Raw genomic sequence first — 23,762 nt, forward strand, 5'->3', positions numbered from 1 at the left:
CCCTGGGAGCAGAACTGGGCCCTAATCAGGCACCATTCCCTAACTCCAGAGTAGACAGCCCTGATAACACGTGCCTGGCTGAATTTTAGAACTGCTAAGGACCCAGTGATGACTATCTGTGCCCCTTGTTGGTTGGGGGAGAGTGTGGCAGGTGAGTGTAATTTGAAAGTCGGAAAAATAGATTTAATTTGTATTCACAGGGAAGACTGTGGCTGATTAAAGATGGCCATGAAATCTTTGCTTCTCCTTTCAAAGAAGGTGGAATCTATTTTCCTATCCCTTGAACCTGAGCTGAATTCATGACTCACTTTGCACAACAGAATGTGGCGGAAGTGACAGCATGTCAGTTCCAGGCTTAGCCTTAAAGAACAATGGCAGCCTCTGCTTTCTCCCTCTTGAGACGCAATTATTTGGTGAAGAAATTCCAACAAGACTACTTAATGATGAGATGCCACGTGGGACTAGAGAGGCCCCAGCCTTCTAGCTGTATTTGTCAAGGCCCCAGGCATATGAGTGAAGCCGTCTTTATGTTTCTGCCCCAGCCACCAGCTATATGCAGTTACACAAGTGACCCCAGGTAAGACCAGAAGAATCTCCTAGCCAACATACAGAATCATAAGAAATAATAAATCATTATTATTTTAAGCCACTAAGTGTTTTGAAACAGTTACTCAGCAATAAATAAATGAAACAGAATATAACTTGAAAAAACATTTCTGGCTTAAAAAATTAGAAATTATTGTGACTATACAGTAACTCCCTGATTTTCAGAAAGTTCAGGGAAGAGGATGTGGTGCTTAACTTTGACTCTGCAGTTAAATAATACTGCCCAGAGTTAATTTTTCTTTGACTATCTCACGGACTTAGGTAAATCATCATGAACATTAGTTGCTCTACAATAATATGCCAAATATAGAAGGTACGAGATAAGTTTATAAAGGAAGCGTGTGGCAGGTGAGGGTACACTCTAAAAATGTGTTTTCTTATGATTCATGTTTTCCTAGCAGGCTAAGAATGGCAAAAAAAATTACACTAACTTACTGATTAGTTTGCCTTAGAGTTTTAAATTATATTTTTATAGAAAAAGTGTGAATTTCAAAAATGTTCAGAAGGAGATCACTGTTCTAAGTGAAATAAACAAGACTAAAAGTCAGCTGGTGAGCCTGAGAATTTAATGTCATCTCGGAAAGTATAAGGAACAATACTCAGTATCTGAAATGAGGACTTACTGTTGCCAGATCCAGAGGCGTCTGGCCTTCCTGGTTCTTCATGGTGGGGTCTGCACCATGCGCTAGAAGGAGGGCGCACAGCTGCGTCCTTCCTTTCTGGGCTGCTTCATGGAGAGGAGTAAACGCCCACTTATCTGTTGCATTTACACACGTGTTGTATTTTATCAATAATGCCGCTATGTCAACATGCTGAAGAAAAAGAAAAGGATACAAAGATTAAGAATGAGATCATCTGGTAAAGCACCATCGTGTATACTTGTTTTTATTTAATAATTCACTCCCTCTATATCTCCATTTTCATCCTTAACAGAAGTTTCTTCTAAAAAATAAAAAAGAATTTCAGTCTTCTACCTACACTTTGGACTCCATCTTTTCTTGCCTCCTTTAAAATCTCAATTACACAACTATACTATTATCCTGTAACTGTTCATGGGCTTTTTTCAAAAAAATTCATCCTTCTAATATATTCAGCTTTATTTTAAAAACAAATATGATGTAAGGTGTTTCGTTTTGTAGAGTGAAACTAGTACCTAATTCAAGTCTTCTGTTAATGGTCTAATTGATCTGCCAAACTTTTCAAACACGCATTCTATTCACATTGATTCTCTTATCTTCCCATTTCTTTTCTAACCTAATGCAATCAGATTTACTGAAATACTCATCTCAAAGATTCTCAATGTTTTTGCTTCAGCCTTTGAAAAAGCAACGTAACATTTTATGAAAATTGGTCTATTATGTCTAAATGATTGAGGGGTGGAGGAAATGTTAGCAGCAGACATGCCAATAACCTGGGCGTGAGGTGATGAGACCCTGAACCGTTGACAGTTACAGAAAAATGGAAAAGAAGGGCTAAATCTGAGAAATTTTGAAAGAAAAAAAATTGGGTTTAGAAAGCCACATTCACAACAGAAGAGAAAAAGTCAAAGATGACTACATTTTTTGGGAAGGGGGGAAGGAGGGGAGAATCTAGAAGATTAGAAAATAAGATAGAACTATTAACAGAAATTGAGTTGTTAAAGTTTAAGTAGGGGCTGGGTGCGGTGGCTCACGCCTGTAATCCTGGCACTTTGGGAGGTTGAGGTGGGCGGATCACCTGAGGTCAGGAGTTCGAGACCAGCCTGGCCAACATAGTGAAACCCCGTCCCTACTAAAAATACAAAAATTAGCTGGGAATGGTGGTGCAAGCCTTTAATCCCTGCTACTCGGGAGGCTGGGGCAAGAGAATCGCTTGAACCCAAAAGGCAGAAGTTGCAGTGAGCTGAGATCGCACCACTGCACTCCAGCCTGGGTAACAGAGCAAGGCTCCATCTAAAAAAAAAAAGGAAGTTGAAGTAGGTATGAAACTCTCAGATAAGGCTCATTGAGATAGTAGGCACCTTCTGAGGTAAAACCTCCAAGTAAAGACATTCTGTAGATGGTTTGTCAGAAGAGGCTGGAGCACAGTCAAGGGGGCATCATTCATTCATTCACTCACTCACTCTCCCGCCACTCACCCACTAACCAGCATCTGCTCAATACCTACCAAGGGCTGAGGATTGGGGCTGGGGGCTCCAGGGAGATTACGAAATGGAATAGTGGATTAATAGTTGTAGCTACTTGACAAATGAGCTCATTAAGGAAAGGAATACAGAAAGGTAATTACAAGGTGGATAAAACCTTGAAAACAACAGTATTTTGGACAAGGAGAGTGGAAGAAAAATCCTCAGAGGAGACAAAAGGAAAAATGGAAGCTGGAGAAGAACTATAAAGGAGCAGGACTATAAAAGCCAATATAGGAGCAAGTTCCATGGAGACCAGGTTCACTCAAGAAAGAGCTCCATATAGCAAAAGGCTTCAGCTTCTTCTCAAAAATCCTTATAAAATAAGCTAAGACAATCAATTACACAATAGGCACTACTGATTCAACAGATAGGCTTTTTAAGAATATTCAAAATAGGTCGGGCGCGGCGGCTCAAGCCTGTAATCCCAGCACTTTGGGAGGCCGAGACGAGCGGATCATGAGGTCAGGAGATCGAGACCATCCTGGCTAACACGGTGAAACCCCGTCTCTACTAAAAAATACAAAAAACTAGCCAGGCGAGGTGGCGGGCGTCTGTAGTCCCAGCTACTCGGGAGGCTAAGGCAGGAGAATGGCGTAAACCTGGGAGGCGGAGCTTGCAGTGAGCTGAGATCCGGCCACTGCTCTCAGGCCTGGGTGACAGAGCGAGACTCCATCTCAAAAAAAAAAAAAAAAAAAAAAGGAATATTAAAAATAACTTGTATATTTCTATAAATACATTTAGGATGTTAGGCTGGTTACCACTTATTTCTGAGATCCATTTCAACTCCAAAACACTATAATTCGGTGCAATTGGCACATTTATGTCCTTTACAGACACATTTCCAGGCATAACTTGGTCAGTTTGGATAATTAACTCAAAAGCACATTATCTGTTGAGAATACATTTCTAACTCATGCTGCTGCTCAACTACCATACATTGAGGTTTTTAAGGAAGACATGTATGAGAATGGAAAAAGACAGGGAAGGCCAAGAAAGTTCCCAAGGTGCTACTAAATGCGTGTCACTTTCTATCTTCCTTAAAATATCATTGTCTTCCCTGCACTCTTGAAGACACTCACTTCAAAAAGAACTGGATCTTTTTCGGAGGTAGTATTTAACTTTATGTAATATAAATATCTGTATTTCCTAATTTTAGAAATAGTAGTTTCTGAAAACGAAGTGAAGAACATTTATCTAAAAAGAAAAGTACAGATCAGTCAACTACTAAGGAAAGTTTCCACATTTGCTCTAATAATACAAAGTAAAAAACTGTCAAAAAAACAAAAAGTAGGCCAGGTGTGTTGGCTCACTCCTGTTATCCCAACACTGTGGGAGGCTGAGGCCAGCAGATCATTCAAGGTCAGGAGTTTGAGACCAGCCTGGCCAACATGGTGAAACCCTATCTCTGCTAAATTACAAAAATTAGCTGGGTGTGGCGCCACACACCTGTAATCCCAGCTACTCGGGAGGCAGAAGAATCGCGTGAATCCGGGAGATGGAGGTTGCAGTGAGTTACGATTGCACCACTGCATTCCAGCCTGGGTGAAGAGTGAGATTCCATCTCAAAACAAAACAAAACAAAACACCCCATAAACAAAAAATAAAATAAAAAAGCAGTATAATCAGACTAAGGCTTCTCAGAACAGGATATGTTTGGTGATTCTTCTGGCATTATACTATCACTATAAAATTAATTCTATAGCTTAATTATTTTTAAATTTTCTAACACAAAAGATGAAAACAGAGGTACCACTTGTGGTATTATCAAAATCACCTAAAACAAAACCAAACCTAGTAATTTATCTCCCTTATTCAAAGGCTATATGTTGAAAAAAGACAGTAGTTTTTGTTAAGTTAACCCAAAAGCACAGAATAATTTCAAGCTTCTCCCCAGTGAGGTTACAAGCTATTTAAACTGTTTCTGATGATTAATTTTATTGAACTCCCGTGTTTACTGGCAGAATAATATCATTTGGTAGACTAATTTACACAGGCTTCCAAAATTACAAAAAGTCCAAGGAAAATTACATGTTTGTGTATATGTGTATAAAATGAATTGTATTATCTAGTATGCATTATTAAGCTTTCTTTATATTGAAGTTATAGTTTATGCTTGGACAAACCAATTACATGCTTGTGAAATTTTCTGACAAATGTCTGAAAGAACAATGAACAGGAAGGAGTATATTACTACCCAAATAGACTAAAAATATAGTTCTTAAGATGTTTAATTCTTTTACATAGCTATACCACAGAGGCAAAAATAGTAACTGGAATTTAAGGCTGACAAATCCAATAAATAGCAGTTCAATTCTATTCAACACAATATATAAGAGCAAAGTACTGAACTAGATGGTCCAGAAAAGAAACTGATCTCTGTTGGAATGTTTCCAGGAGAAACAGACAATTTAACATAGTTTCAGAATCCAGCTGCAATACAAAATGCTTTAAATGACAAATACAACATAAAAAGACTGGGAAGCCTTTAATTTTAAAAAGGTGGGAAGTAGGGGAAAGAGAAATGTGCTTAGCTTCAGTTAAAGCCATTTAACTGTGTAGATGCTTTATTACAATTATGTCATGAAAATTCCCCAGATGTTATCCATTTTAGAGAAAGCACTGGAAAATAAAAACAGTTGAGAGAAAATGTATCAGCCAACTGATTTACTCTTATATAAATTTACATGCTTCGTCGTAATAAGTATCAATGCCATTTACTGACTAGCAGAAAAGTTAACTGTCTTGCGTAAACATGCATTCAAATATAATACAAGGCATTGTTATATAAATAACACCAACACAGTAAGGCACACTACCACTAATATCAGCTCTCATGCAACTTGTAATTTTTATTGATGCTTCTTAAATAAATATGTATTTTTTTCTCCATTCGGAAAAACTGAGGTTCTTTTTATACAAAAAAGGCTCAAAGACACACAGAGCAGACTGGGCTCTCTAGCGGAAAAAAGGTAAACATGTATGAAGGAATAATGAACAAGAAATAACTGTATAAGTAAAGAACTATGTAATTTCACAGCTACCTCAGATTATTATTTCATCCTCAGGCCAGTCAATTAATCTGTGTTTATTTAATACAGTACTGAGCCAGTCAAATATATAGATTGTTCCTAAGGCTGTGAGATGTTAAGAGTGACATGCAGCCCTTATTCTGACTGGCTCAGTACAGAGGCTGTGGGAAGCGAGGAATTTACTAATTTTTAGTATCTCTATATCTATCTCTATCTCTCTCTCTCTCTCTATATATATATATATAGATATAGAGATATATATATACTTTTTGGTAGAAATAGAGATACCTCTCTCTATATATATAGATATAGAGATAGATATATACTTTTTGGTAGAAATGGGGTCTCGCTATGTTGCCTAGGCTGGTCTTGAACTCTTGGGCTCAAACGATCCTCCCGCCTCAGCCTCCCAAAGTGCTGGGATTATAGGCATGAGCCATTGCACCCAGTCATGAAGCAAGTTATTTTATAATAACAGTATTTTTATAATCCCTTACATTAGATAAAGGAATTTCCACATGCACAGTCTCATTTAATCATTACAACAACCTGGAAAGAAGGTCTTGGAATCCAACTTTTCCTACTGAGAAAACCGAAGATGAGAAAAATTTAGGCACTTGCTGAAGACTACTGGGTTATAAAACAGAAGAGGAAAGAGATCCCAGATATTCAGACTCTAAGTTCAGCTTTCTCCATTAAACCACAGATGCCTGCAGAGTGTGCTAGACTAAAACACAAGAGCCATTTTTTTTCCAAGCTGAAAATGGGAAAGAGAATAATATTAGGAAGAAGAAATTATTTAAGTAGAGATCCCTGGGTAACACTATACCTACAATTGCTCTATAAATTGCTTAATTTTCAGTATAGAAGCTCTATTCCAGACGATATGCCACAGAAAATCTACTCCACAAAATGATTATATGTGGCCAGGCTAGTTCAAGCATCATCAAATTCATGGGATGAATATAAAATAATCAGTGTTTTGCCATCCTAATAGAAATGTAGACTGGGACCCTATGATTTCATTAAAATGTCCAGCCAAGGCAGGATAGAATGAATAAAAAGGAACTTTTGAAAAATACACAGATTTATCAATCTACAAACAATAGAAACATAGTTATATCTACTCCTTAGCTGAGGGGAGACAATGTAGCTTTTTACACTTTTTATATTGTGTTAATATTAGTACTCCTTAAAAATACAAATATACGTATTTATTAGTACTCCTTAAATATATATATGGATATATATATCCTTAAATATGTAAATATACATATTTAAGGAGTACAAATAAATACTCCTTAATTCATTATATTTTAAATATTTATTTATAAATATTTATTTTTTAAATATTTATTTAAAATATAATTATATAGAGATACGGTCTCACTATGTTGCCCAGGGTGGTCTCAAAATCCTGGTCTTAAACCATATTGCTGTCTCAGCCTCCCAATGTGCTGAGATTACAGATGTGAGCCACCATGCCTAGCCTCACTTTAAGTCTATTAATTGAGATTAAGAGAAATACTGACTTAATATGGTTACTGACTGGTTACTCATAATAGATTATATTATAGGTTTTACAAGTGGCATTAAATAAAATTATTTTGCAGAGATTCTGAATGGGGAAAATGCCAACCGAGAGTCACTGTGGGTCATGTGAGATTGCTGAGGGAAGTGGGTTGCCCATGTTAAAAAACAAACAAAAAAAAGGTATTATCACACTCATGTATCTGACCAAAAAAAAAAAAAAAAAAAAAAAAAAAGGTCTAGAAACTACCAAAGTGAAAGTTTGTCAAAAAAAGTTATAGTCATCAACTCGCGGATGCCTGAGTTTTAAATTTACAAGTTTAATACATGAAAAAATTTTTGAGTGACTCAATCCACCCTCACAATGAGGTAAAAATACCTGCTATAAACATATTATGTAGCCCATATGCCTTCTTCTGTACAAGGATGAGATGCACCAGGCTGATCAAAACCTCTATCAAATGCCCTTTACATAGCCTGGAGAATTTTTTGTTCACTTTCACTTCAGTAAGTTACCTTCATTTACAAACAGCTAAGCAGTAGGGATTTAACAAACATAAAAAGAGATAGTGAAAAAAAGTATTCATTATTTTTTTTTCACTTGGAGTTAGAAAAGGAGAAGGGGAGTTATGGGTGATGGTGAATTAAGTTTATGAAAATGAAAGAGTGGACTTCTGGTCGGGAGACTGATTGCATTACACCTCTCTTCAGCTGACAGCAAGTCAGCCTCAAGGGAACATGAAGTTGGACAAGGTTGACCAGCACTCTACGTTACGCTTGAGCCCCAAGAGAACCACTGTACATTTTACTCTCTTCACAGTGGTCATCAAGTGACACACATGTAGAGTAAGTAACATCTTAACTGATGGGGATCAAAATGTAAAATACTTACTTTATAAATTCACTTTTCTTTATCCTCTGTGACAGCTATAGAGACTGTGCAAGGTGAAGACTAATGGAGTAGAACACATCTTAACGCTAGCCCATGAGAAGAATGAGGATCAAAACGTAAAATACTTTATAAATTTTTTCTTTTTCTTATCCATCGTGACTGCTATAAAGACTGTGAAAGGTGCAAGCTAATGGAGTAGAACTTCCCTACATCCACAATGTATGGGATCTACTGTAGTCTACACAGTTGACAGTGTTAACATAAGCTTTACTATAATTCTATGGCCACCACCTGTCCTTACTCATAGCAGGTTTACAGAGAAGATAAAAGATCTAATTTCAGTTCTACTGATCCCATTGGCTTTATAAATTCTTAACTGAAGCTAAGCAAAAGGATTAGTAGAATACCATATGAAGAGAACAATTATGCTAAGAAGTGCTGAAAATTATAATAAAATCCAAATGATATACATGTATAGTTATAACTTAAGGGTCAAGAATTACATGTAATGTATATGTAGTATGTTAGCAGCAAATATTTAGCATGCCAAGTCTTTGGTAGAAGTATTTGTTGTTCAGAGAAATTGAGAACCTTATGTGAAGGAAGGTTAAAATGTATATGAATTTTAATAAAAGATTACTCATCTTTAGAAAGATAACTTTAAATATTGTAGTTTCAAGATGATTTCAGTACTAATACTTATTAAATATAATTTTGACTAATTTATATCATACTTAGAGGCATAATTTTCTTTCCGAAAACTGGATTGTTGCCTTCCTTAAAAGTATCCCCACTCCGATTTGTCATACAGATCTTTGTAGAATGGGCTTGAGAGATGACAGTCTCATTACGAAGGGCCAGGGAGAAGGCAGTAGGAGGAAGAATATGGTAATCAAGGTGGTTGGTTTGGTTTGGTTTTTACTTACAGTTTGTCAGGCTTTTGCAAATCTAGAAACCACCTTCTATCAATAGTGATTCCAACTGTGAGAACACCTGGTGTGTATGAACTGGCATCTGTGGGTTTTTATAGTCAAGAAGGGATTAAGTGGATGAACTGTCAAGCACATGAGCATTCCTCCTATTTCTGCCGTGAGCCATCAGGCTTGAGTGAGCCTTAGTTACTTTCAGTCAGTTCTGACATATGGCATCAAGGCACTGCAATCCATTTCTCTTCCTCTTACAACTGATGATAGTGTTTGAAAGGATAACTCTGGACTTTCACTGGGAGGTTTTAGCTAGTAATTCCTACTCTATCAAACCATATATATCAACTGCTCAACCATTTAATTTTTTTTTTTTTTAAATGAGGTCTCACTATGTTGACCAAGCTGGCCTTGAACTCCTGGGCTCAAGCGATCTTCCCACCTCAGCCTCCTGAATGGCTGGGATTACAGCACATGCCACTGTGCCTGGCTACTCGAATATGTTTAAGGTGCTGAAGATAAATGTAAGCCACCATACTTTCCATGGCTGTATAACAGTCGCACAGCTTTTATAGTTTTTAAAATCTACTTGGAGTATAGTTAAGAAATTGATATTTATTATATTATTTTATATATTATATTATATTATTGACAAATATAAACTGAACACCCGTTAGCACAAGCCTATTATTGTGCTTGATAATGTGTTGAGACCAAAAAGCAATAAAAAGCATGATTGTTGGCCAAAAGGTAGTTAAGTTTAGCTGGGAAGAAACGCCAAAACTCTGAACAAAAGATTAAAATTGTGCTAAATCATGCTATTAGTTAGATATCTACTCATTTAACGCATAGTATGCATTTAACAAAGTCGTAAATGCCAGGGAAGTTTTCTAGATTTTATTTTATTTTATTTATTTATTTTTGAGAGGGAGTCTTGCTCTGTGGCTCAGGCTGGAGTGCAGTGGCACAATCTCAGCTCACTGCAAGCTCCGCCTCCCAGGTTCACACCATTCTCCTGCCACAGCCTCCCGAGTAGCTGGGACTACAGGCGCCTGCCACTATGCCTGGCCAATTTTTTGTATTTTTAGTAGAGACGGGGTTTCACCGTGTTAGCCAGGATGGTCTTGATCTCCTGACCTCATGATCCGCCCGCCTTGGCCTCCCAAAGTGCTGGGATTACAGGCGTGAGCCACCGTGCCTGGCCAGTTTTCTAGCTTTCAACGTTAGTATGCTTACCCCATAAGATGCCGCATTATGAAGAGGAATTAAACCACCCTTGTCCTGGGCATTAACATCAGCTCCATGCTCTAGAAGATATTCAGCTACTTCCAGGTTATTGTAGCCTGCTATTTAGAGTAAAAAAAAATACAGGAAACGTGTCAGCTTAAAAGAAAAAAAATACATACATATAAAATAAGGACCAGAAAATGTTAAGGTTTTAATACTTTTTGCTTCAAAAGTTAATACTATTATCTCATAATGGAGGGACTTCACAATAAGAAATTATACAAAACTATGTCAATCAAGAGCATTTTACTAAGTAGTCCCATTTATGTTCAGCATGGCTTTCATCTTTTAGTACACTGTATCAGGTGTCCGAGAAAGGAAAAGGAGGCGTGGAGGCACTGGGGACGCTCACCTGCCAAGTGCAGAGGGGTTGAATTTCTGCCCTGGGTGTCTCTGCAGTTGATATTCTCGGGGGTACAGAGCTTCTGCACTCTTGCCAGGCAGCCCTTCTTGGCAGCATCCAACAAGGCAGCATCCCCTCTCAGTAAGTCCTGAATATCTGTGTCTCCTTCTTTTACCAAATCCAAAGGTGTATTTCCATCTCTGTTCTTTTTAGTTGGATCTGCTCCATGCTACAAAGAAGAAAAACCAAATGGGGTTTGTATTTTCTATAGTATCTTTCTGTAGTAAGTAGGTAGGTAGGTAGGTAGGTACTTAATTTACTCTACCTTTGTTCCTCCAGGGGAAGGTATCTACGCTATATGCATTTTGAAAAACACTTTGCAAAATTCCTACTTAGCAATATAATGGATCAGCTTTCTAACTATTAATACTACTCAGTAAAAGCTTCAGGATCAATGGTGATGATAAAGTAGGGAGACTGTTAAGTATCTTTGAGATAACTTGTTTAATATACTTTTTCTCTGATTCCAAGTTGTCTTTGGAAACCTATTTTACTTTGAAGAATAGCATGGATGTTAATTTTGACCAGATTCAATTACATAAAGATACTCGGTAGGTATGAAAAAGAAGAGAGTAAGACACACTGGTAAAAAAGGACTTAATTCTAAAGGCCATCTTTAGAAGTAGTAAGAATAAAGTTTGGTAATATTTTTAATATTTTTATCCTAAGTCTTAACATCTACCATGAAATTAGATATAAAGGTATTAAAATTATAGATTTTAAAAGTTTAATTACCAATATCTATTAAATAAAGTAAATAGAAGTCAGTAATTTTTATTATAGGTTGGCCACAAACTGTAGTGGGCTCACTGTGGAAATTAGTTGTAAGTCAAGTTGGACAATGGATTCACAATGACTTGGAAGTTATTTCTTACCAACCAGTGATAATAAAAATGAGTATCAGATACTGTGTTTTTCTCAAGATTCATAAGAACATATCTGATATCATAAAAGTGAAGGGAGAAGAATTTTATTTAAACACCTCAATTTTTTTTTCTGTAGTTAAAAAAAAGCAAGAGAAAATCTCATAAATACACATCTGGTCATTTTTTAAAAATATACTTTAACTTAAAGTGAGCATAAATTATAGTTAGTTTCATATAACTACTAGTTTTTACTCTTTTACATGTATCTCAAATCTATATTAACAACTTTGTCTAGAGATTATCTTATATTTTAATAAAAATCTGTTATTAAAATAAGTTCTTAAAAGATACAATGTTTAATGTTTACTAATGAAGAATGAGTTAGTTAACAATAATAAAATAGCCAACAAGGAAAAAAAAACCAACTAGATTGAAAAGCTTGTTTCTCCTGTACAATTTTTTCTGTTATTAATACTATAAGTACTAGATAAGCAATGCAAACTATTTCAGCTCTTTGTAAAACCTACTTTGATGAATTTTTATGACATGGACTTAATCAAACCATTTCAGATATTAAGCTATGTATCATATCACATAAACAGTCTTCGGGGAAATAGAAAATGAGAGCAGTCTCTACAGCAGTATTGTTCTTAATAGAATAACATACCCCAACTTACTTTCAAGTAACAACCAAAATATAAATACAATTAGTCTATATTTCATAACTTTTTAAACTACATACTTTTAAAAGGAGCTTGCAGATTTCATACTTTCCTTTAGCTGCTGCTTCATGGAGAGGGGTAAATTTCCATAAGTCCGCCACATTGACAGAAGCCCCATGCCTTACTAAAAGCTCAGCCACCTCATAGTGTCCATATGAACAGGCATTATGAAGGGGCACCAAGCCACTAAACAAAAGAAAATTATTTTAAAGTTATAAAACAAATCTTTGAGTTAAAATGATTCTTATAATAAAAATACTACCATTCTTCTACGGTACTGACTATACTGAACACTGCTCAAAAAGAAATACACCCACCTCTGTTCTTTAAGATATAGTTATCCATTTGTAAATAAGGAGTAGTAATTTCAAAAATGTCCTTTCAATGTAAAGACTTTTTCCTAAGTTTCTTGGGGATGGATATATACTCACAGAAATCCTTATCTTTATGAGTTTTACTAATGAAAACTGTATGCTTACTTATAAAAAAATATAATGCAATTAACTTATTTAGGCAAGTTCTATCTTGGTAAAAAGTTGTTTAAATCATAGTGGTGATTGAGTCATAGTGGTTTAATCATAGTGGTGATTCAGTGGTGACTTCTGTGCACAGGTTTAAATACTGAGGTACCAAACAATGAAAATTCACAATCCAGGTAATTCAGAAAAGTATTCAGTGAGAAAAATGATGATGTCAACTGTAAGTGCTACTCAGATAAGAAACGGGCAAACTATTCTGAGAGGACTCTAAGCTCTGATCAGTAAGCAGTTGACATTCTAAAAGGACAAAAAGATGCTCCCACAAAAGAGTGCATCAAAAGAACAAAATGTCGAACTTAACACATGGCAGAAGCAAAGTACTGAGTGCATTTTTTTTTTTTTTTTTAGTTTTGGGATGAAATATGCTAAGTGTTAAAATAAGCAATAGAAGCAAATGCTGCTTGCTCTCCAATACACTGTAACACTTTGAAAGCACTAGTGATATTGTTAGTGAATATTCATGTCTGATGTGTCCCTTTTAAAAGATAAATACATAATGGTTCAATGAGGCCTAAATCGTGCAGTAGAATTAAACTTATATGCACTGCTATGTAATTACACAGAAAGCTATTGGCTTATTTTGAGATGATGTGAAATTAACTCACAACACGGGAATTCCTATCAGTTAAAATATCTTTCTCACATTTCTAAGTAGCTGCCTTAGGCTTTGTCTAGACAAATTAAAATAATTTAACAAACTAACATAAAATATAGAGTATCTGAATTAGCAAAAATAAAATTATGCTTCTAGGAATACTGATGACTTTGGGATGGATGACTTCTTTTTAGAAGAGACTATACATTTTTAATAGCAAAAAAGAAGAATAAACAATAACTTACAGACTATATAAAAACATTCATATAGGGCCAGGCGTGGTGACTCACGCCTGTAATCCCAGCACTTTGGGAGGCCTGGGTGGGTGGATCACGAGGTCAGGAGATCAAGCCCATCCTGGCTAACCCAGTGAAACCCCATCTCTACTAAAAATACAAAAAATTAGCTGGGCATGGTGGCAGGTGCCTGTAGTCCCAGCTACTCGGGAGGCTGAGGCAGGAGAATGGTGTGAACCCGGGAGGCGGAGCTTGCATTGAGCTGAGATCACGCCACTGCACTCCAGCCTGGGTGACAAAGTGAGACTCCATCTCAAAAACAAAACAAAACAAAAAACAAAATTTATATAATGCAATAAAATACTATATACAAACATTAAAAGAATGAGACTACTAAGTACTGATATGGGAACACTATTCAAGATACACTATTGGGTGGAAAAAGTAAACTGCAAAGCAGACCGTATAGGATGGTACCACCATTTGTGTTAAAAACCACTACCGGCCGGGCGCGGTGGCTCAAGCCTGTAATCCCAGCACTTTGGGAGGCTGAGACGGGCGGATCACGAGGTCAGGAGATCGAGACCATCCTGGCTGACACGGTGAAACCCCGTCTCTACTAAAAAATACAAAAACTTAGCCGGGCGAGGTGGCGGGCGCCTGTAGTCCCAGCTACTCGGGAGGCTGAGGCAGGAGAATGGCGTAAACCCAGGAGGTGGAGCTTGCAGTGAGCTGAGATCCGGCCACTGCACTCCAGCCTGGGCAACAGAGCGAGACTCCGTCTCAAAAAAAAAAAAAAACCACTACCACCACCACAGCACACAGACAAGTCTATGCATTTACAGTACCTGGAGGAATACATTCAACATTTTAATGCTGTATCTCTGAGCAGGAGGTGGGCTGACAGGAAATTTTCACTTTCTATACTGTACATTTCTATGTTTGTTTGTTTTTTTTTTTGAGACGGAATTTCATTCTTGTTGCCCAGGCTGGAGTGCAATGGTGTGATCTCAGCTCACTACAACCTCCACCTCCCGGGTTCAAACGATTCTCCTGCCTCAGCCTCCCGAGTAGCTGGGATTACAGGCATGTGCCACCATGCCTGGTTAATTTTGTATTTTTAGTAGAGACGGGGTTTCACCACGTTGGTCAGGCTGGTCTCAAACTCCTGACCTCAGGTGATCCGCCCGCTTGGACTCCCAAAGTGCTGGGATCACAGACGTGAGCCACTGCGCCCGGCACATTTCTGTTTTTTGTTTTGTTTTGTTTTTGTTTTTTTTGAGACAGAGTTTCACTCTTGTTGCCCAGGCTGGTGTGCAACGGAGCAATCTCAGCTCACCACAACCTCTACCTCCTGGGTTCAAGCAATTCTCCTGCCTCAGCCTCCCAAGTAGCTGGGATTACAGGCGTGCACCACCACACCCGGCTAATTTTGTATTTTTAATTGAAACAGGGTTTCTCCATGTTGGTCAGGCTGGTTGCGAACACCCAACCTTAGTTGATCCTCCCACCTTGGCCTCCCAAAGTGCTGGGATTACAGGCGTGACATTTCTGTTTTAATTTATGTTTTAAACAAAAAAATGAGGATTCCTTTTTTAATAAAGAAAAAAATCTAAGACTTCAAAAATATTTAAAATTTTTTTAAGCATGAAGGGAATGACTCCCAAACAGCTAACTTCTAACACATACCCCTTGTCTTTGGCATGGACATCGGCACCGTGGTGTAGCAGGTACTCTACAACAGACACGCGGTTGTAGCCTGCCGCGAAGTGTAAGGGCGTGGAATGCCGGCCCTCTAAGTCTCTACAATTCACATTTTGAGGGCTGCAAAGTTGCTTTCGTGGTGCACACACAGAGACAAACACAAAACAAACATTACTATTTATTCACAGGTTTTGTCCCAAAATAGTGCAACATCTTGGATAAATAAATTATAATTTTCTAATCAATATTTATTTCCAAAGATTAAACAATACAAATGTCTAGAAATCAGCACTACGCTTTACAGTGACTAAAAATATTTATTATATACAGAGCAAATCAATGTTTTTCAACATTTCCTGACCAAAATCAGAATCAAATAGAAAAACCCACAATAAAGCAAGCATTTTCAATGCAAACACTGCCTTACTGTTTTATCTTTGTCTTTCCTCCCCGAGATATGCTATACTGTTTGTCATGGCACACCTGCTTGTGCTAACACCAACCTCAGTTGACTATGTAACTAGAGAGCTCTTGTCTTCTCTAATGTGAGTCAAGCGAGCAAAAAGGCTCTGGAAAAATTATTTTTCTGCCTGGGCCTCTCCCTCGGTCTTTTGATTGACTACAGCAAAGCTATGTAGTCAACAGGTCTTTATTTGACTTTTGGGGCAATGTTCGCTTACCTTTACAAGTTAAACTGGTTTTTTAATCATACCCTAGTTTTTGGGCTTTACTTCCATCTCTTTCAGAGATGTCCCCCTAATCTCTTCGGTGTCTCCTTATCTCTCTCTGAATGCTTCAATTTCAGCACAATCTAAATTGTAAGCTCAATTTGTTTACAAAGCAGCAGGATGCCACGTAAGGAATGAAAGACTGTATCACTGGTGGTAGTAAGTGAGTAATGATAATAGCTGAATAATAATTTACAGTTTATAAAGAATATCAGCTGGGCGTGGTGGCTCACGCCTGCAATCCTAGCACTTTGGGAGGCCAAGGTGGGCAGATCACAAGGTCAAGAGATCGAGACCATCCTGGCCAACATAGTGAAACCTCGTCTGTACTAAAATTACAAAAATTAGCTGGGCATGGTGGTGCACGCCTGTAGTCCCAGCTACTCGGGAGGCTAAAGCAGGAGAATCACTTGAATCTGGGAGGCAGAGGTTGCAGTGAGCCGAAATCGTGCAACTGCACTTCAGCATGGTGACAGAGCAAGACTACCATCTATGAAGTTGATAGATAACAAACCAGGGATGGAGGTTAATTTATAAATTAACTTTACAGATAAATAAATCAGGGATGAAGGTTAAGTGACATCCTTTTCAAATAGTTGGTAAGGCGTAGAATAAAGACTCAAACCCTGCTTTACTGATTTTTAACCTCCTGGTCTTTGTGCTACATCATGTATCATTGCTTACTTTCCTAATTATCCAACTTGAGGGAAATGATCAGAAGAAAGCCAATGAAAATTAGAAAAAGCAAATAAAGAAGAGCAGACAATAGCATGCATGCTCTAGGCTATAAAGGATGATTGCAGGGTCTTTGGGGATTTTCAGGCATTCACTAATTTTGCTACCACTTCCGCCACTGTAATAAGCTATTATTACATAGAAATTAAGAACCTGAAAGATTTCTACTGATAGAGTAAGTAGGAGTGCTACGGGTTGAATGTTTGTGTCCTTCTGGAATTCATGTTGAAACTTAATCTCCAATGCAATAGAGGTAAGCAGGTGACTGGGTCATGCAGGCTCTTCCCTCCTGAATGTGGGCTTAAGGCCTTTCTCTAAAAGAGGCTTCACACAGCATTTGGCCGCTTTGCTCTTCTGCCTTCTGCCACGTGAGGATACAGCATGTGCCCCCTCCAGAAGAGGCAGCCACAAGACACCACCTTGAAGGCAGACAGACAGGGTCCCCACCAGACACTAAGCCTACCAGTACCTGGATCTGGAACCAGTACCCGCTCCTAGCCTTCAGAACTGAGAGAAATAAATTTCTATGGCTTAGAAATCGCCCAGTCTATGGTATTTTTTTTTATAGCAGCACAAATAGACTAAGACAAGAAGCTTTCACACAGGTAGGATAAAAACAAGCTCTTTTAAAGTGGTGTAATTTTCACACGACAGGAAGGAGTCTGGGTGGTAAGGGCAAGTTCACAATCTCATCAACGCCATACAGAAATGCACCAGCCTCTAAAATCTGAAGAGCCATTGTCATCTGGCCAGGTCAAATATCTTTTCATGACAAATGAGTCTGTGGCTATATTAATATATAAATAGCACAATTGACAAATTAAATAAAAACGAATAAATACATAACTCAAAAAGAAAAGATGCAAAAATTGACAGTAAACACCCTCTATGGAGTCTGACATGATTGAAGCTTCTTCCTAATGCTGCTTTCCCCCACTGGTTCTCACATTCTAGATTAACTCTATTATTCTTCTAGCAGAGAATACTGACAAAATAGGAATAAGTAGGGAATGAAACACAACTCAATTTGTGAGGCTACAGAAATAGAAGCCCATTCTGCTTATTAAATATTTGATTTTTAAGATTTAGAAATTCTTTATCTGTTTCAGTTTTCTTTCGAATGCCAATGTAATTTTACATCCTTCCTACCTACTTTTCATAATTTCAAATGCTTTATTCAGCAGGCAGCCTTTTCTTCTAATACCTCAATTCTAATACTTTCTAAAGTCTCTTGGAGAAGAAATTTATCAGGCCTAATTCTCACTCAATTTGTGCTGCTTTGTTTACTTTTGCTACTTCCATTTCACAAATCAAAATAAATTTGGCCTTCACTGTGAATGGATTGTTTAAGAGACCTAAAAGCTGTAGTATATATCTGCCTATCATGTACAAAACACATGGAATTTAAAACTGTGCACTTTAAAAATAAAGTATGTATTAATTATAATAAGCACATAGAGCAATTCTGGCACCGAGATGATCATGTTCTGAAAGGAAGCCTAATCGTTTCATCTTTAAGAATTTTCTTTTATTAGAATACATTTCAAGTGAAGTATTTTTAAGAAAAAATAGATAGTTTTAGATTTAAGACAATATAAAAATTTCTCCCTAGTGGCTATCACAACTAAAATTTACTATTGTTCTTTAAATAACTTAGATACTATTTTAAGTTGGAAGTGATCCTGGAAGTGCCCACATATCAAAACAAAAATAAAATTTCTAGGCAACAGAGCTCAGAATGTGTTTACCGTCACTTTCAACCAGTGTATGTTATCAAGAAGGCTAAAATTAGTTTGCTAAAATCGCAAAAACGAAGTTTGCTTAAGAAGAGGTGACAAAGTTGACAGTACATCGTAAAAAAGTACTATGACTGTCAATAGCAAATTCGCTATTAACTTTTCTATAAAAATAAAGGCAAAGTCCGGTGCAGTGGTGCATGCCTGTAGTCTCAGCTACGTGGACAGCAGGCAGGGTAAGGCAAGAGGATTGCTTGAGCACCAGGAGTTTGAGGCCTGCCTGGGCAATACAGCAAGACCCTGGCTCTTAAAAAACAACAAAAGACAAACCCCAAAAGAACAACCTCCAAACAAAAAAACTTTTGCTAACTTCATCCCTAAGTGAATGATTATAGATGGGAAACGCGTGTTTTAAAAAAGCATACTCAGTATTAGAATATGACTATATTTGAAAAAAAATAAAACCACAACCATTGTTTCTATACCACAAATACAGACTGATAACATTTTCTAAGCAAGTAGAGCTACGCAGGGAAAAAAATCTATCTTCTGCATATGAATAATTCCAATGTTGAGGGATCACAGGAATGCTGTCCTAGAATAAATGTGTGAATCTCTGAGAAAAGATCAAGAAATATTGTTTCAAATGTCATCCTGCTAATGTCTGGGCTCGATCTAGTTTATTTATTTTGTGAATGCGGCCAAAAATAGTAACACTTTAATTAATGTAAGTGAAATTAAAAGAGCTTTCATGTAACCTGAAGAAAAATTACTAAAAACCATGTATATGTGTGTGTACGTATATATCCATCTATCTATCTAACTATATATATACACACACACACACACACATATAAATGGTTTTATAAATATAAGGCACATACCGGGAATTCCTTAGTAGTAGTACAGATTTTTCCTGCCCATGACTCTGTTCATCCTTTTACTGTTTGTATTTGAGTAGATACACTTAGAAACTTAAAAATGAATTGGTTAGCAAAGTTCAACAGTGCTATCCCAGATATTAAGGGCACTGACTTACCTTCACAGTTTCCAAGTCTCCAGCTTTAGATGCCTCTAAGAGTCGATAGTCAACATCAGAAGTACGTATAGGTGTACTCTCTGCATAAAAGGAAGGAAAGAACTCACACACACACACACACACATATATATATATATATATATATATCTCCAAACTCATATATTCCAACTGCATTCATTTTGGAAACAAAAATGGTTCTTGAGGGATCGCAAAGTAGTTCAGGAGGGAAAATTATTTAGTTTGGTTTTACTAAATGTTGTAGCAAACCTTTGCTATAAATTTGTTATATAAACCTAGGGAAGCCACACAACTTTCAGTACTTAATGTTTAATTTTTCTATGTATGTACGTATGTATGTATTTATTTTTTGAGACAGTTGCTCTGTCACAAAGGCTGCAGTGCAGTGGCGTAATCACAGTTCACTGTAGCCTCAACCTTCCAGGCTCAACCAATCCTCCCCACCTCAGCCCCCGGATAGCTGAGACCACAGGTGTACACCACCATGCCCAGCTAATTTTTGTATTTTTTGTAGAGATGAGGTTTCACCGTGTTGCCCAGGCTGGTCACAAACTCCTGGGCTCAAGTGATCCTCCTGCCTCAGCCTCCCAAAGTGCTGGGATTACAGGTGTGAGTCACTGCACCCAGCTTTGATTTTTCTTGTAGTCTCAATGTACTACTCTTAAAGTCAGAATCATCTTGGAGTCAGAATCATCAAGTATAATCAGTGAGCAGAAAAGGGCTACTAAATACAGACATTTGTTTAATTCACATTTATTGAATGGCTTTAGGAAAATGCAACTTTCAATGTTTGTATAATTGGAGGTATGATAGCAATGCTAAATAGAATATAATTAAATTGAGCTGTTAGGTCTAGAGGCTAACAAATGAGTTATTATTTTGATTAATCCAATATAAATAAACTGAAAATTCATTTCACATTGACCCAAATAAAGTAAGTTTTTAAAGAAAACAATTTATACTATGTCAACCAAAAGTATGTTTATGTACATGAAGTGTGGCTTTTAGAATGAGCACACAGACGTAACACAAAAGGATGGCACTCCAGGAGGCCTAAATTTTAGACTGGGCTCTATAATCTACAACTTTGGACAAATCATGTAACAGCTCAGTTTTTGCCCTTAGCAAGTGAGTGCTGAAAACCTTTCAGATCTAAGACCGCATTACCTTATGGTCAGAGACATCTTTTTTGAGCCCACTGTCCCAGTGGGAAGATCAAGTGATGCTATGAAGAGGTTTTACATTTCAGGAGAGAGTGGCTTTCACAGAATAAGTTATGACGATTCTTCAGTAAAAGATAAACTACTTATTTGATCATAATAGCAGGTAGAATGCTGAGGTTAAGGGAGGGAAAAAGACAGTGTTTCACATAACAAAGTAAATCTTTGAATTATTTTAAAGAGTGATATTACATTTTAGTTTGCGGAACTGTCGAGGAAAGGAACCAAATCTCGCTCATCTTTATATTCCTTTTCACACAGAGAACATTCTGAAAGCATTTGCTGGACTGATTTCCACTATGTACTGGGCTCAATGTGTCTGTCAAATCAGCTCTTTTTTTGGCTGCTCTTATTCTGTTCTTTCATGTCTCATTAGTCTCCATTATAAGTGTGCACATACACTACTGCATTTATAGGTAAGATGCTGTGTGTATATTATGTCTCTGTGACAGTGATTCTGGAATTGACAAAATTCACGGATATGTCCTTTCAATATCTACAGGTAATATTTTTAGTTTATCATTTCAACAAAATAAAGAGACAATTATTTTATGTATATAGAGTTATGACAGTATTTTTAGATGATAGCACTTTAAGGATACATTTAATACGGCTAAATTTTTGAAATCTAAGAACTATTTGAAATTGGAACACATATCTTGATGCAGACTGTCTACTAAAGAGTATAATTTTCCAATCAACCAAAAAGTCTTAAGCAAATATAAGAATGCTTCTGGATCTACGAGAAAAGAATTATTAGTCCTGGTTAAAGAAGAGAAAGTAAAGATGTTTAAAACATTGGTTAATTACTATATAGACTTTAAAGACCTGCACCTATTATAAACCTTGAATAGGCCTAGGATAGACTTATTTTTAGAACTAATGTGAAAAATGTTATTAGATGAAATGACTTATATACAGCCCAGGAACTTTGTACAAAGTGATGCACAATTAAAAAAGATATAAAAAATGAAATTAAAAAAGGAGCATGAGTGAAAGAGTAGCTGGTATGCAAAGTACTGTATTAGTAAAATTCTTTATAAGTATGCTGGGTTTGTGTATATGACATTTATTTATGTATTTGTTTAGTTCTTTCTTTTTTTAGAGACGGGGTCTCAGTATATTGCCCTGGCTGGTCTTGAAATCCTGGGCTCAAGCGATCCTCTTGTCTTAGCCTCCTAAGTAGTTGGGACCACAGGCATGCACCACCATACCCGGCTAATTTTTAAAAAGTTTTTTTGTAGAGACAGGGTTTCACCATGTTGCCCAAGCTGGTCTTGAACTCCTGAGCTCAAGCAATCCTCCCACCTTAGCCTCACAAAGTACAAGGATTATAGGAGTGAGCCACCATGCTCAGCCTGTAGAACATGAAATTATAGTCACCTAGAATCAGAGATTAAAGATGGGCTTCTTATTTTGTCTCCAATCTTACTCTGACTCATTAGAGTTTTTAAAAAGTTGGAAGCGCTAGAAGGCAGCCTATTTTTAAAAACATCTTTTATAGACTGGTAGTTTGGTCAGTGTTAGACTATTGGACTGGCAACAGGTCTTAGTGGCTTATTTCAATGTGCCACTGTAAATGGTGTTTCAGTGTTTAATTTAGCTATCATAAGCCTAATCTTCACTTGTGTAGATTAAAGTAATGCTTTTCCCACACTGGGTTATACAATCACAAGAATTCAGGTCAAGATCGAACTTAAATGACCAAAAGAACTGTCTGTGGTGCTAGAAATAGTGTTATCTGTGCTATTATGGTAGCCTTTAGCCATGTGTGACTACTGAATACCTGAAATGTGGCTAGTGTAACTAATGGAAGGATTTTCCATTTTATTTAATTTTAATTAGTTTAAATGTAGCCAGATGTAGCTAGTGGCTACCATATTGGAAAGAGCAAGTCTAGAGAAAGAAATCAAATCTTTTGAAATAATGTTTTAAAGTGCTAATTCATAAAAAGCTGCTTGTTTTCTTTACATTGATGTTAGTTTTGACATAAATATTGCCAGCAGTTTATAATGAAAAGTTTATTAATGTAAACTCTGGCAATTACAGACTTGGGAGTTGAAAGTGCACGTTTCTAAAGTAGATCTCACATCTGGTATTAACAAGTGTATTTAAGTGAATCTCATAAAATATTATCCAGAATATACATCTTATTTGACTGACATTTATACATTCTTTCAGAAGTCATTATAGATATAACCTGATATTGGATTACTAAATGATAACTAAAAAGTTCAGCTAATGCATGGTCCATAGTCTATGGAGACATACAAATTCCTGGTAAAAATATTAGTTTAAAAACTTATGTCCTATTTCAAATAAGAAACAATTCCCATTACAAAAAAATAAATAACCTTTTGGATGGCAAAATTTTCCTATATGTATTTTTTATTTGTATTAGCTTTCCAGCTTAATAAAGAATTAAACTAAAAAGTTCTGCATGTTCCAAATTAAGCATTTAATTACTTATATAATGTCTTATTTCAAAAATCAATTTTAAAGCAGATTTATCAAAATAATCGAAGAAAAATATTTCATTTGTATTCAGTATTTAGTTTTATCTTTTGCGAGAACTCATATATTCTAACTGCATTCAGTTAGAAGACATTTTAAAAGCATTACATAGATCTAATATGCTTGATTTATTCAATACTTTCTTCTCCATTTTGTTAATTATCTCTAAAAACTATGCACACAATTTGATGCAAAGCTATGTGTTTGCCTGATTTATGGTTAAAACGTACAGAAACTAAAATTCAGTACTAAGTGATTCTCAGTAAAATGAGAAAA

At 36.6% G+C, this 23,762-nt stretch overlaps 1 protein-coding gene across 3 annotated transcripts in view; it reads right to left on the reverse strand.

The window, feature by feature from the left end:
• The window catches only part of TNKS (tankyrase), a 227,012-nt gene that overhangs the window by 34,535 nt on the left and 168,715 nt on the right, over positions 1 to 23,762 (reverse strand). For all 3 annotated transcript variants that reach the window (XR_002523692.2, XM_031669351.1, XM_003902438.5), the window contains exons 13-18: positions 19,735 to 19,814; positions 15,482 to 15,627; positions 12,443 to 12,608; positions 10,784 to 11,003; positions 10,381 to 10,490; positions 1,230 to 1,418 (exon numbers count right to left, since the gene is read on the reverse strand). Coding sequence is in view for 2 of the 3 variants with exons in the window: in XM_031669351.1 (XP_031525211.1) it covers positions 1,230 to 1,418; positions 10,381 to 10,490; positions 10,784 to 11,003; positions 12,443 to 12,608; positions 15,482 to 15,627; positions 19,735 to 19,814 (911 nt within the window). In the remaining variant the exon portion in view is untranslated. The remainder of the gene's footprint in view (positions 1 to 1,229; positions 1,419 to 10,380; positions 10,491 to 10,783; positions 11,004 to 12,442; positions 12,609 to 15,481; positions 15,628 to 19,734; positions 19,815 to 23,762) is intronic.

This window comes from Papio anubis, chromosome 8 (genome assembly GCF_008728515.1).
Source record: "Papio anubis isolate 15944 chromosome 8, Panubis1.0, whole genome shotgun sequence".
Taxonomy (NCBI): domain Eukaryota; kingdom Metazoa; phylum Chordata; class Mammalia; order Primates; family Cercopithecidae; genus Papio; species Papio anubis.